The sequence below is a fragment of the Ailuropoda melanoleuca genome, chromosome 5, assembly GCF_002007445.2.
Source record: "Ailuropoda melanoleuca isolate Jingjing chromosome 5, ASM200744v2, whole genome shotgun sequence".
Lineage (NCBI taxonomy): Eukaryota > Metazoa > Chordata > Mammalia > Carnivora > Ursidae > Ailuropoda > Ailuropoda melanoleuca.
In genome coordinates this window covers 26761516-26772252 of record NC_048222.1, presented here as the reverse complement: position 1 = coordinate 26772252, position 10737 = coordinate 26761516, and the positions used below count along the sequence as shown (strand labels likewise).

Here is a 10737-nt window from a genome sequence, read left to right as displayed (position 1 = left end):
CCCGCCCCCGACACCCGCCGCCTGCCCTTCCGGCTCCCCTGCAGCCGGCCCAGCAGCCTCCAGGGCCCCACCCCGCAGCAAACCTGTCCCCCGGAACCCCGTCCGGCCGGACCAGTTCCACGGCCCGCCACCGCCGCCGCCGCCGCCGCCACCACCGCTCCCGCGCCGGAAAAGGACGTTAGCACTCGGCTCCCCAGACTCACCTGGCCGGGTGCGCGGGGGTCCGGGACCGGGGCCTAGGGACTCCCCGAGGTGGGATGGCGGTGGGGCGGGGGCGGATGGCGGCGGATGGCGCCGGGCTCGGCTCCTCCCGTCTCCCTCGCTCACTCCGCGGCTGGGCTCCGACTAACGGCCCATCCGGGCAACCGCCGCCCCCGGGAGCAACCCCCCCCACCTCCCGCCTCCCTCAGCGCTTGACACGCCCCCTGATTTGCATAAAGGGCGGGGCACCTTCTACCCTATCCCTCTTTACTTCGGGGGCTGTCCTTATTTAAAAAAAAAAAGCAGGGCGTGCGGAGCTGGCTAGGTTATTTGCATAAAGAGGAGGGACTTTCGGGCGCTAGGACGCCGGTTGGCTAAAGAGACGCGCCCTCGGCGTCGACCGTTAAGACGCGTAGAGGGGGCGGGAATGCAGTGCCTGTCTACCCGGCGGTTAGGGCGCAGAATTTGCGCGACAAATCGGGGGGGGGGAAGGGGCGGAGCGTGCGTCGTGCGTTCGTGGAAAGATGGGAGCGGAGAGACGTAGGGACGCGGGGAGTGGAAGGAAACGATGCAAGACTGGCAGTGCTTTCAGCGGAGAGGGAGCGAGAGCTCGGGGCGGAAGGGATTAGCTGCTGGAGGGCGGAGCTTTACGTAACCAGGGAAGAGTCCCGACTCACGCGTCCATTCGCGAGAGGTGAAAGCATTAGAGAGGCGGGGTATTCTAGTTATTAAATCACGTCATGCAAATGCAGTGAATAGACAGGCCAATCCTGGGGTCCCGGGGAGTGTACCGTCGGCCCCGTGCAGTGTAGGCATTCTTTTACTAGTTCCATTTATTTGCATAATACATGCAAATCATTTGAACAAAGATAGGGTTGGAATGACCTCTTCATCAACATATCGGCAGCCAATGACTACGACATTTAATTTTATAACCTATAATTTTCATGAATATAATTTGTATTCTCTTCACAGTAGGTTTCATTCTACGAAATGTGGTACTAGTTCCCTCCTTTGTCTCTCCTATTATTGTGCTCCAATCAGACCCACTACCCGTTCAGCAAATCATTCGACAACTATGTTTCGAAGGCGTGAGAGATAACCACAATATGTTATGGAAGTAGAGGAATAAAATCAGATCCTGCCTGGGGAGGTTCAGAAATGATTCTAGAAAAACGTGGATCTTATTAAGAAATGTGAAGCACTAGTTAGGATTTAGCCAAGTTTGAGGAGAGGGTGCACAGCTCAGGCCCAGTGAACTGATGAGCAGAGGCATGGTCTTAGGGACCCGTGCCTCAGCTGGTGTGACTAAATTAAGAGTCTGCCTGTCCATTATGGAAAATGAAAGCAGAAAAATTAGCAAGTATCCGATAAGAATTTTATCCTGAGGCACATTGAGATAGTTGAGATGACTTCAGTTCTTAAGCATTCAAAATTATTTTCTTGTCCCCCTCTCCCTGGTCACCTACCACAGCAAAATTTCTTGCAAGGGTTATCCATACTCACTGTCACCAATTCCCTCCTGTCATTCATTCTTAAACCAACTCCAGTCAAGCCTTCACCCCAATCTTTTACCCCGCATGAGTGTGTCAAGGACATCAGTCTCATGACGTGAAATAGCATTTATGTGCTGATGACTCCCAAATGCATATCTTCACTGCAGACCTCTCTCCCAAACTCCAGACTTGGATACACAGCTATGTACTTGACATCTCCTCTTGGTTATCTAGCAGATCATTTCAAATTCGGTATGTCCAACACCGAATATTTGTTCTCCAGACCCTCAAAATTTGCTTTCTCCACAGACTTCATCATTTCAGCTGATGGCAATTTAAAAATTATAGTTAAGCCAAGGGGCGCCTGGATGGCGCAGTCATTAGGCGTCTGCCTTGGGCTCATGACGTGTCCACGTCGGGCTCCTCCGCTGGGAGCCTGCTTCTTCCTCTCCCACTCCCCTGCTGTGTTCCCTCTCTCGCTGGCTGTCTCTCTGTCACATAAATAAAAATAAATTCTTTAAAAAATAAAAAAATAAAAAAAAATAAAAATTATAGTTAAGCCAAAAACCCTGGAATCCTCATGGACTCCCTTCTTTATTTCACTCCCCACTTTCAAGCAGACAGGAACTCCTGTCTTGAGAAAATATCCAGAATCCAGCCAATTCGCTTATGCCTCTTCCACCTTGATCTCTCACCTAGGTTACAGCGACAGCCTCCTAACTTGTCTTTAGTCTACCTCTAGCCCTACTGCCTGTTCCCTGCGCTACAGCCAGAGTGGGACTTTTCTCAAAGGAGACCGCAAAGGACTCCCTTGCTCAAAGTCCTACAATGCCTCTCAGTTTCTCTCAAAGTCCTTAGAGTGGCCTACAAAACCCTAAATGACGTGGCTCCCTGATTTTATCACTTTCCCTATTTCTGCCAGGCATGTCTCACCTTGGAGCCCGTTTGCTTCTCTTTCCTCTGACAAGTTGATTCTTTTTTCTTTTTTTATTATAATAGTATTTTTTTGTTATATTATGTTAGCCACCATTCAGTACATCCCTGGTTTTTGATGTAAAGTTCAATGATTCATTAATTGTGTATAACACCCAGCGCACCATGCAATACGTGCCCTCCTTACTACCCATCACCAGCCTATCCCATTTCTCCATCCCCCTCCCCTCTGTGCCAAGTTGATTCTTCACACAGAAACCCACGTCCCTCACTCCTTCACCTCCATGAGGTCTTTGTTCAGTGTTGTTCGTCTTCTCAATGAGGCCTACCCTGATTACGCATTCAAAATTTTAATCTTCCCTGACCATCTTGTTACCCCTGATCCCCTTTAACCTGCTCTACTTTTTCTTCTAACATCATATAAATTTTAAATTATATTTGTTTGTTGTCTGTCCTCCTCCCACACCATTTTCCACAACAGAACGTAAAATTCACAATGGCAAGGATCTTTGTTTTGTTGACTCTTATATCCCAAGCACCTAGAATGGCACAAGGTTGATGCCCAATAAATGATTTTTATTTTTTTTTAAAGATTTTATTTATTTATTTGACAGAGAGAGAGAGTGCGCGCGCGCGCAGGAGCAGGGGGAAGGGCAGGCAGAGGGAGAAGCAGGCTCTTGCCTGAGCAGAGCTCAACTCGGTGCTTGATCCCAGGACCCTGGGATCATGACCTAAGCTGAAGGCAAATGCTTAATTGACTGAGCCATCCAGCCCCCCCAACCAATAAATGATTTTTTAAGTCTTTTTATCAAAGCATATTATATCTATCTATCTCTCTATCTATTTATTTAATGAATTTTCACAAACTGAGCAGAACATGATGCCAAAAATAAAACCTTAACTAGCGCCATGGAAGCTGCTAGAGGGCCTCTTCCAGTCACTGCTCTCCCCCAAGACTACTATCCTGACTTATAACAACATATATTAGTTTTACTAATTTTTGTACTTAATACAGATGGAATTGTACCGTAAGGGTTCTCCTGTGTCTGTCTTCTTTTGCTCAAATTGTGTTGAGGAAGTTCATTCACATTGTTGCATGTAGTTGTGGTTTGTTCATTTTTGTAGCTGTATAACAATCATCTGATGTGTGAACAGAACCCAATTTATTTATCTTGAATGGATGAACTATTTAAGCTCCAGCTCCTTTGTATCCTCATTGGTATCACCAGGGTTGTCGCAAAGATTAGGAGAATTAGTACACAGAAAGCATTTAAGATGGTATACAGTGGGTGCTTAATAAGTTTAGCTGTTGATTTTGTTATGTTCAGATATTTTATCCAACTTGCAGTGATCTCTTCCTCATCTGAAGCCCCATACAGTTACTGTAGCACTCTTTGGGAGGCCAACCTGTCTTCACCACTGGGAAGAGCCAACACTCTGTCCTCAGTACATGAAACAAGCTGGGCTAATTGGATTACCCCTTCCCAGAAAGTCAGGAAATCTGAAATAGTGCCCAGAGACTGGGGATTGGTAGAGTTAACTCATCTGGACCTGTTGAGGGAAAGGTCCAGGAATAGCCTCACTGAAGGCTTGGGAACTCTGAGGTTCCTTCCTTCCCTGGGATTTGCTTTTTAATCCTTTCTGCCATCCAAGTATTCTGTATCCCCAGTATCTGTTCTCAATATCCTCCAAATAGAAGTCCCCTTTCCCTTAGTTAGACTCAGTTTCTGCAGCTTGTCCCCTAAAAAGACCTCAATGACTCATTTAACGCTTAACTTTAATCAGACGTTATAGTTTTGTGAATCCTTTATTCAATAACATCAGTTCTTTTATCCATCCATCTATCCACACATCCATTCAAGTTTTAAACATTACTGAGGGCTTATGATATGTCGGGCGCTGTGAGGTAGATCATATTATCCCCACTTTCAGATGAAAGACTCAGAGAGGCTTAGTGATTTCTTAGGTAACAAAGACTAAGATGGAGAATATTGGTTCAAGATAATCCTTGCTCGGGGCGCCTGGCTGGCTCAGTCAATAGAGCATGTGACTCTTGATCTTAGGGTTGTGAGTTGGAACCTCACATTGGGTGTAGAGATTACTTTTAAAAAGTAAAATCTTAAAAAAAAAAAAAAGATAACCCTTGCTCTTCCCCATGGGCTTGGGTGATATTTTTTTGTCTGTACATGTCTTTTGTCCCATCTAAATTCCTTGAGATCAAGGGTATCATATATCTGGAATCTCCCTTGAAGCACAAAACCATCTGTTGTAGTTGACACATTACAGAATTGTGGATGGATTGCTCATATGAGCAAATCTTTGCTGCCCTTCCCTCAAAGATGCTTCACTTCTTCCCAAACCCAGGAANTAAAAAGTAAAATCTTAAAAAAAAAAAAAAAAGATAACCCTTGCTCTTCCCCATGGGCTTGGGTGATATTTTTTTGTCTGTACATGTCTTTTGTCCCATCTAAATTCCTTGAGATCAAGGGTATCATATATCTGGAATCTCCCTTGAAGCACAAAACCATCTGTTGTAGTTGACACATTACAGAATTGTGGATGGATTGCTCATATGAGCAAATCTTTGCTGCCCTTCCCTCAAAGATGCTTCACTTCTTCCCAAACCCAGGAAAAAAAATTCCCCCCAAACGGAGACCAAGCTGACTTGATCTGGAGAAGGATAGTTTATTTAATTTAGTGTACCTCTGGCTCACAATTCTGTGTCCTTTTTCCATTTTGGGGTCATTAGAAGCCCCACCAATCCCACCACATCTACCCTACCACAAATCAGGGCAACTCAGAGATATTTTTCTTGGCTGGGGGACCTGCTGGCTTCTCCTGTTCTCTCGCTTTCTCCTCGTACATCAGGATCCTGGTCGAGATAGGAAGAGACAGAAGGATCAGGGGACAGTCTTCTCAAGAGAATAAATCTTAGGCTGCTGTGAAAGTCTGGAAGAGGACAGGGGTTATAATGGTGGGAGGAAGAGAAAGGAGAGCAGGGTTGGCTGTGCTGGGGGCTGTAGGGACCAGAACAATGGATAGGTAGGAGCTTGGAAGTGTCCCTCAAAGGAGGGAAGAAATGGAGGCTAAGTAATGTGCAGGTGAGCCTGGGGATGGGGGTAGGGTTGAGGAGAAAACGGGTAAGCATAGGAAAGGTTGGTAGTGGACCCTCACATTTTTAGGATGGCAGATCTCTTGCCCAGCATCATCTTGAGGAAGTCAGAGTAGCTGAAAATTTCCCCAGAGCTGCCGGACACCTCCCTGATTAATTTCTTGAGCTCCAGGTGGGTCTTGGGGACCCCAAGTTTCTCCAGCATCCGCTTCAGGGACATGATATCTAGGGGCAGAGGAAGGGGGTGAGAAGAGGGGAGCCCCATCTCTCTCTCTGTCTTCACCTTCCCATTTCCCTTCTAGTCCCTCCTATTCTGGTAGCTGGGCCCTCTCCCAAACCACCAGGAAAGGAGGACGGCAGGAGAGACCTCCATCTTCCTGGGTCTGCACACTCCGCCATCACCATTTTCTCACCGATATCTCCGTTTCCATTCAGGTCAAACTCCATGTATTTCTCTGGGTGAGGGGAGAAAGCAGATAGGGTAAGTGCTGGCTGGAGGGTCCCAAGCAGGGGCAGGGCAGGGGATTGAGAGAAGGGTGCCAAGCGCTAGGTGGGGAAGATGTGGAAGGGGGAGGTGGGGCATGCAGAGGAAGTGTGGGTTGGGTTGAGGGGCCCTGTTAAGGTGTAGGGAACCTGGGAGGGTGCTGAGAGGGGCAGCCCATGGAAAGAGACTGCAACCAGGGGGAACAATAGAGGCAGCCTCCCTTTTTCCCACCACACATGTAGACTGCATCTCTGCGGTCCCATCTCTGTTCTTGAGGAAATCCTACCCTCCCCACTCCCCCTCTACTCCTACAGTTTTCCCCTCACTCTTGAAGGTTTCCAGTTTGGAGGGCAGATCCTCATCACTGCTATATTTGGGATCGTCCAGGAATTGCTGTGGGGAGAAAGCAAGAGCCAGGATAGGTCCCCTGGTCCAGGAGCCCTTCCCCCCAGGTCCTGCCCCCATAGATCTTCCTTTTACCTTGTTAATTTCATCAAGTCTGGCTTCCTGCTGGGCCTTCAGCATCCCGAAGGATTTTCCTCCTGAGGGCACAAAGGTTAATGTTTCCTTACCCCGCTCCATTCCTCTTCTTTCCCCATACCGGCCCGGGGACATCACAATTCTGCCCTCCTAGGCCAGCTCTCCACCTCCTAGCCCTGCCCAGGTCTGTCCATCTCCTTGCTCCCGTTTTAGGCTCTGCCTCTTCTGCCTTCCCTACCCTGTAAATCCCCGGTTTGGCTCATAGCTCAGCGGATGTTGATGGAGAGACCGGTAGATAGGTGGATAGAGACCGAGCTGGTGCTCTGTCTGTCTGCCGGTTCTCCTCTGCCATCAGCCTCCTCTGAGGCCTCCCTCCTAAACTTCCCCTTTCCCCTTATTCCCTCCTCCTCCAGTCCCAGGACTCACTTCCCCCTCAGCTTCTGCTGACGAGAGCACCCTAGGAGGAAGGGACTGGTGGGTCTAGGATTGAGATGAGAAAATAACATTCTCCTAAATTCCTCTTAAGGAGAGCCCAGTCTGTGCAGGAAAGAAAGAAGCCACTGGAGGTGTGGGGGAGGGGTATTTACTCTCAGGAACAAATAAATGGTCTTTGAACAGGTCCAGAGGGTCAGATAAATCTTAAGGCTTGCATTTTGTTGTGTGTCCTGAGTCTGGGCACGCAGGTTTGGATACACAGCCGAGGAAGGGCTGACTGCACTTTTCTATGCTGTCAGTGAGAGAAAAATCTGAAGTCTACTGGCAGATCTAAAAGGATGGCAAGATGGTGGAGGGTCAGAAAGGGAGAGAAGCTTCACCCCCAGTCTGGCAGCTCCACAGCGGCACTTGGAAATACGGCAATGCCTAACACATGAAGTGTATTTGTTCATCTCAGGATGTGCAATGTAACCCCCTCATCTTATCTCCCTTGAAATATTTAGTGAAATCTGCAGAGCTCAGGAATTCGAGAATTTAAGTAGATTCTTTGGAGGAACTGAAAGTGGTGCTAAAAGAGACAGCATATGTGGACACAAGAGCCAGGGGGTGAAGCCAACGTTAGGAGTGTGTGTGTGTGTGTGTGTGTGTGTGTGTGTGTGTGTGTGAGATTCTGTGCCAGTCACCATGGGTTCAATAGAGTGGGTAAGTAGCCTCTAATAAATGTTTCCCCCACATGTATCCTTTTTCCTTTTTTTTTTTTTTTTTTGTTGTTGTTGTATGGGTAGTTGCTTCCAGGGGAAGTAAGGCTGGCCCCTTACCCTCACTGAGACATTTTTGTTCAAACTCCCTACCCAGGGGTGCCTGGGTGGTTCTGTTGGTTGATTGACTCTTGGTTTCTCAGGATTGTGAGATCTGGCCCTGGAGGGGGCTCCCAGATCAGTGGGGAGTGTGCTAAAAGAGACTTGAGATTCTCTCTCTCTCTCTGCCCCTCCCCGCTCACTCTCTCAAACAAATAAATACATCTTAAATAAATAAATACATAAATACATAAATAAAATAAAATAAAAACAAACTCCCCACGCAGAGCTCCACCCACTTTACCCCAGCATCGATGGAGACATCTTCCCTTCTCCTCTCTCCTTCACCTTACTTCCCCTTCTGCAGCTGGGAGTATTCACTTCTCACTGCCCTCTCCCTGACCCATGCAGGTGGGGGGAGATGCTGGGGTGAACTCTGAATTCTGGACTTCCCTTTGCTGTAGCTGCCTCTCTTCTTTCAGAGAAAGCTGCAACCATACACTCAGGTCTCAGTGCCTAGTGGGGGGAATTCATTTCTTTATTCATACATTCATTCCACAAAGAAATATCAAGTGCATACTATATGCCACCTCAGTGATCCAAACAAATATCAATTTTTTTAAAAAGATTTTATTTATTTATTTGACAGAGAGAGACAGCCAGCGAGAGAGGGAACACAAGCAGGGGGAGTGGGAGAGGAAGAAGCAGGCTCTCAGCGGAGGAGCCTGATGTGGGGCTCGATCCCAGAATGCTGAGATCACACCCTGAGCCGAAGGCAGACACTTAACGACTGAGCCACCCAGGCGCCCCAAACAAATGTCAATTCTTGTCCTTATGGACAGTCTAACTGCAGAAGACAGAACATAAAAATAAACATATTGGGGTGCCTGGCTGGCTCAGTCAGTGGAGCATGTGACTCTTGATCTTGGGGTTCAAGCCCCATGTTGGATATAGAGTTTACTTAAAAATAAAAAATTCTAAAAATAATAAACATATTAAAGGCGGCAAGTACCTATGCAGAAAAACAAAGTAGGGAAGGGGGACAGGAAGTGCTGTGGTAGACTGCAGTTTTAATTTAATTTTTTTTTATTATTTTTATTTTTATTTTTATTTATTTTTTTTTAAAAGATTTTATTTATTTATTCGACAGAGCTAGAGACAGCCAGGGAGAGAAGGAACACAAGCAGGGGGAGTGGGAGAGGAAGAAGCAGGCTCATAGCAGAGGAGCCTGATGTGGGGCTCGATCCCATAACGCCGGGATCACGCCCTGAGCCGAAGGCAGACGCTTAACCGCTGTGCCACCCAGGCGCCCCTTTTTATTATTTTTAAATATTTTATTTATTTATTTGAGAGAGAGAGAGCATGAGCTGGGGTGGGGCAGAGGGAGCAGGAGAGGGACAAGCTGAACAGGGAACCTGTGGGGGGACTTGATCCCAGGACCCCGAGATCATGATCTGAGCTGAAGTCAGATGCTTAACCGACTGAGCTACCCAGGCACCCTGGACTGCAGTTTTGAAGAAGGTGATTAGAAAGGCTTCTCTGAGAAAATATTTGAGCAAAGAGTTCAAGTAGGGGGATATCTGGTTGGCTCAGTCAGTGCAGCATGTGACTTTTGATCATGGGGTTGTAAGTTCAAACCCCATGCTAGGTGTAGAGATTACTTAAAAATAAAATGTTAAAAAAATTTTCAAGAAGTTATGGAAATAAGCCATGTGGCTATATGAGAGAGGAGCATTTCAGGCAGGTGCAAAGATCCTGAGGTGAGAACATGTCTGGATATCTGGAGTATTTGTGAAGCAGCGGATGGCCAGTGTAGCTGGAGCCAGGTGTATGAGGGAAAACAGGCAGGAGATGAGGCCGGATTGTGTAGGGCCTTACAGGCCATTGGGAAGGCTCTGGCCTGTATTCAGGGTGAGGCTGCTTCTCAGACTGTTCTTTCCATCAGGGGTGGTTTGGCAGACTACCATAGTGGAATAGAGCTTAGATGCTCAGAGAAACTTCCTGGGATAAAGTGATAGCTGCTGTGACACGGGCAAGAAGTGAAGAGCAAGAGAATCTAGAAGCGCAAAAGGGTGGAGAACAAAACCCAGCCTAAACACAGATGTGGGGAAAGACTGTGAAGAACAGATATACAAGAAGACATGGTCCACCCAGGCTCAGGGGCTCGGCCCCCACGGTCACAGAGAAGGCTGGCTCCTTGTAGTAGGGGTGAAGAGGAGGGGGGACTTCTGGGCAAGGGTGGGAACGGGGCTTCAGGGGTGCATCAGGGGGCAGCTTCAAGGAAACCACGAGAACACACAGAGATAAGGGAAGTAGATAGCTCTCTGACAGGCGGCAAAATCTAGATCTGAGCAGAGATATGCAGAAGCTCCTTAAAACAGTGGCTCTCTCTGAGTGGCCCTTCCAGCAGCATTACATGGAAGCATGGTAGAAATGTACCTGGTTGGGCCTCACCCCAGACCTACTGAATCAGAAACTCTGGGGGTGGGGGCGCCTGGGTGGCACAGCGGTTAAGCGTCTGCCTTCGGCTCAGGGCGTGATCCTGGCGTTATGGGATCGAGCCCCACATCAGGCTCCTCCGCTATGAGCCTGCTTCTTCCTCTCCCACTCCCCCTGCTTGTGTTCCCTCTCTCGCTAGCTGTCTCTATCTCTGTCAAATAAATAAATAAAATATTAAAAAAAAAAAAAGAAACTCTGGGGGTGGGGCCTGACAATAGCTTTTTTTTTTTTTAAGATTTTATTTATTTATTCGACATAGATAGAGACAGCCAGCGAGAGAGGGAACACAAGCAGGGGGAG

The 10737-nt window shown here is 47.7% G+C and overlaps 2 protein-coding genes across 3 annotated transcripts in view; both read right to left on the bottom strand.

Annotated features, from left to right (window-relative positions):
* Window positions 1-404, bottom strand: part of PRRC2A (proline rich coiled-coil 2A) — a 14864-nt gene extending 14460 nt beyond the window's left edge. The window contains exon 1 of the mRNA XM_034660469.1: window positions 204-404. The gene's annotated coding sequence lies outside the window, so the exon portion shown is untranslated. The remainder of the gene's footprint in view (window positions 1-203) is intronic.
* Window positions 405-5295: 4891 nt separating this feature from the next.
* On the bottom strand, window positions 5296-7103 carry AIF1 (allograft inflammatory factor 1). 2 transcript variants are annotated; one of them, XM_002930030.4, is made up of 6 exons: window positions 6945-7102; window positions 6707-6768; window positions 6553-6619; window positions 6156-6197; window positions 5805-5967; window positions 5296-5502 (listed from the first exon to the last, which is right to left on the bottom strand). In XM_002930030.4, exons 1-6 carry the CDS (start codon window positions 6967-6969, stop codon window positions 5418-5420), a joined length of 444 nt encoding a protein of 147 aa, XP_002930076.1. In that variant the 5' UTR covers window positions 6970-7102; the 3' UTR covers window positions 5296-5417. The 2 variants fall into 2 exon arrangements, with proteins under 2 accessions (XP_002930076.1, XP_034516359.1); XM_034660468.1 differs by lacking the exon at window positions 5296-5502 and having other exon boundaries at window positions 5827-5967; window positions 6110-6197; window positions 6945-7103.
* Between the last annotated feature and the right edge of the window lie 3634 nt (window positions 7104-10737).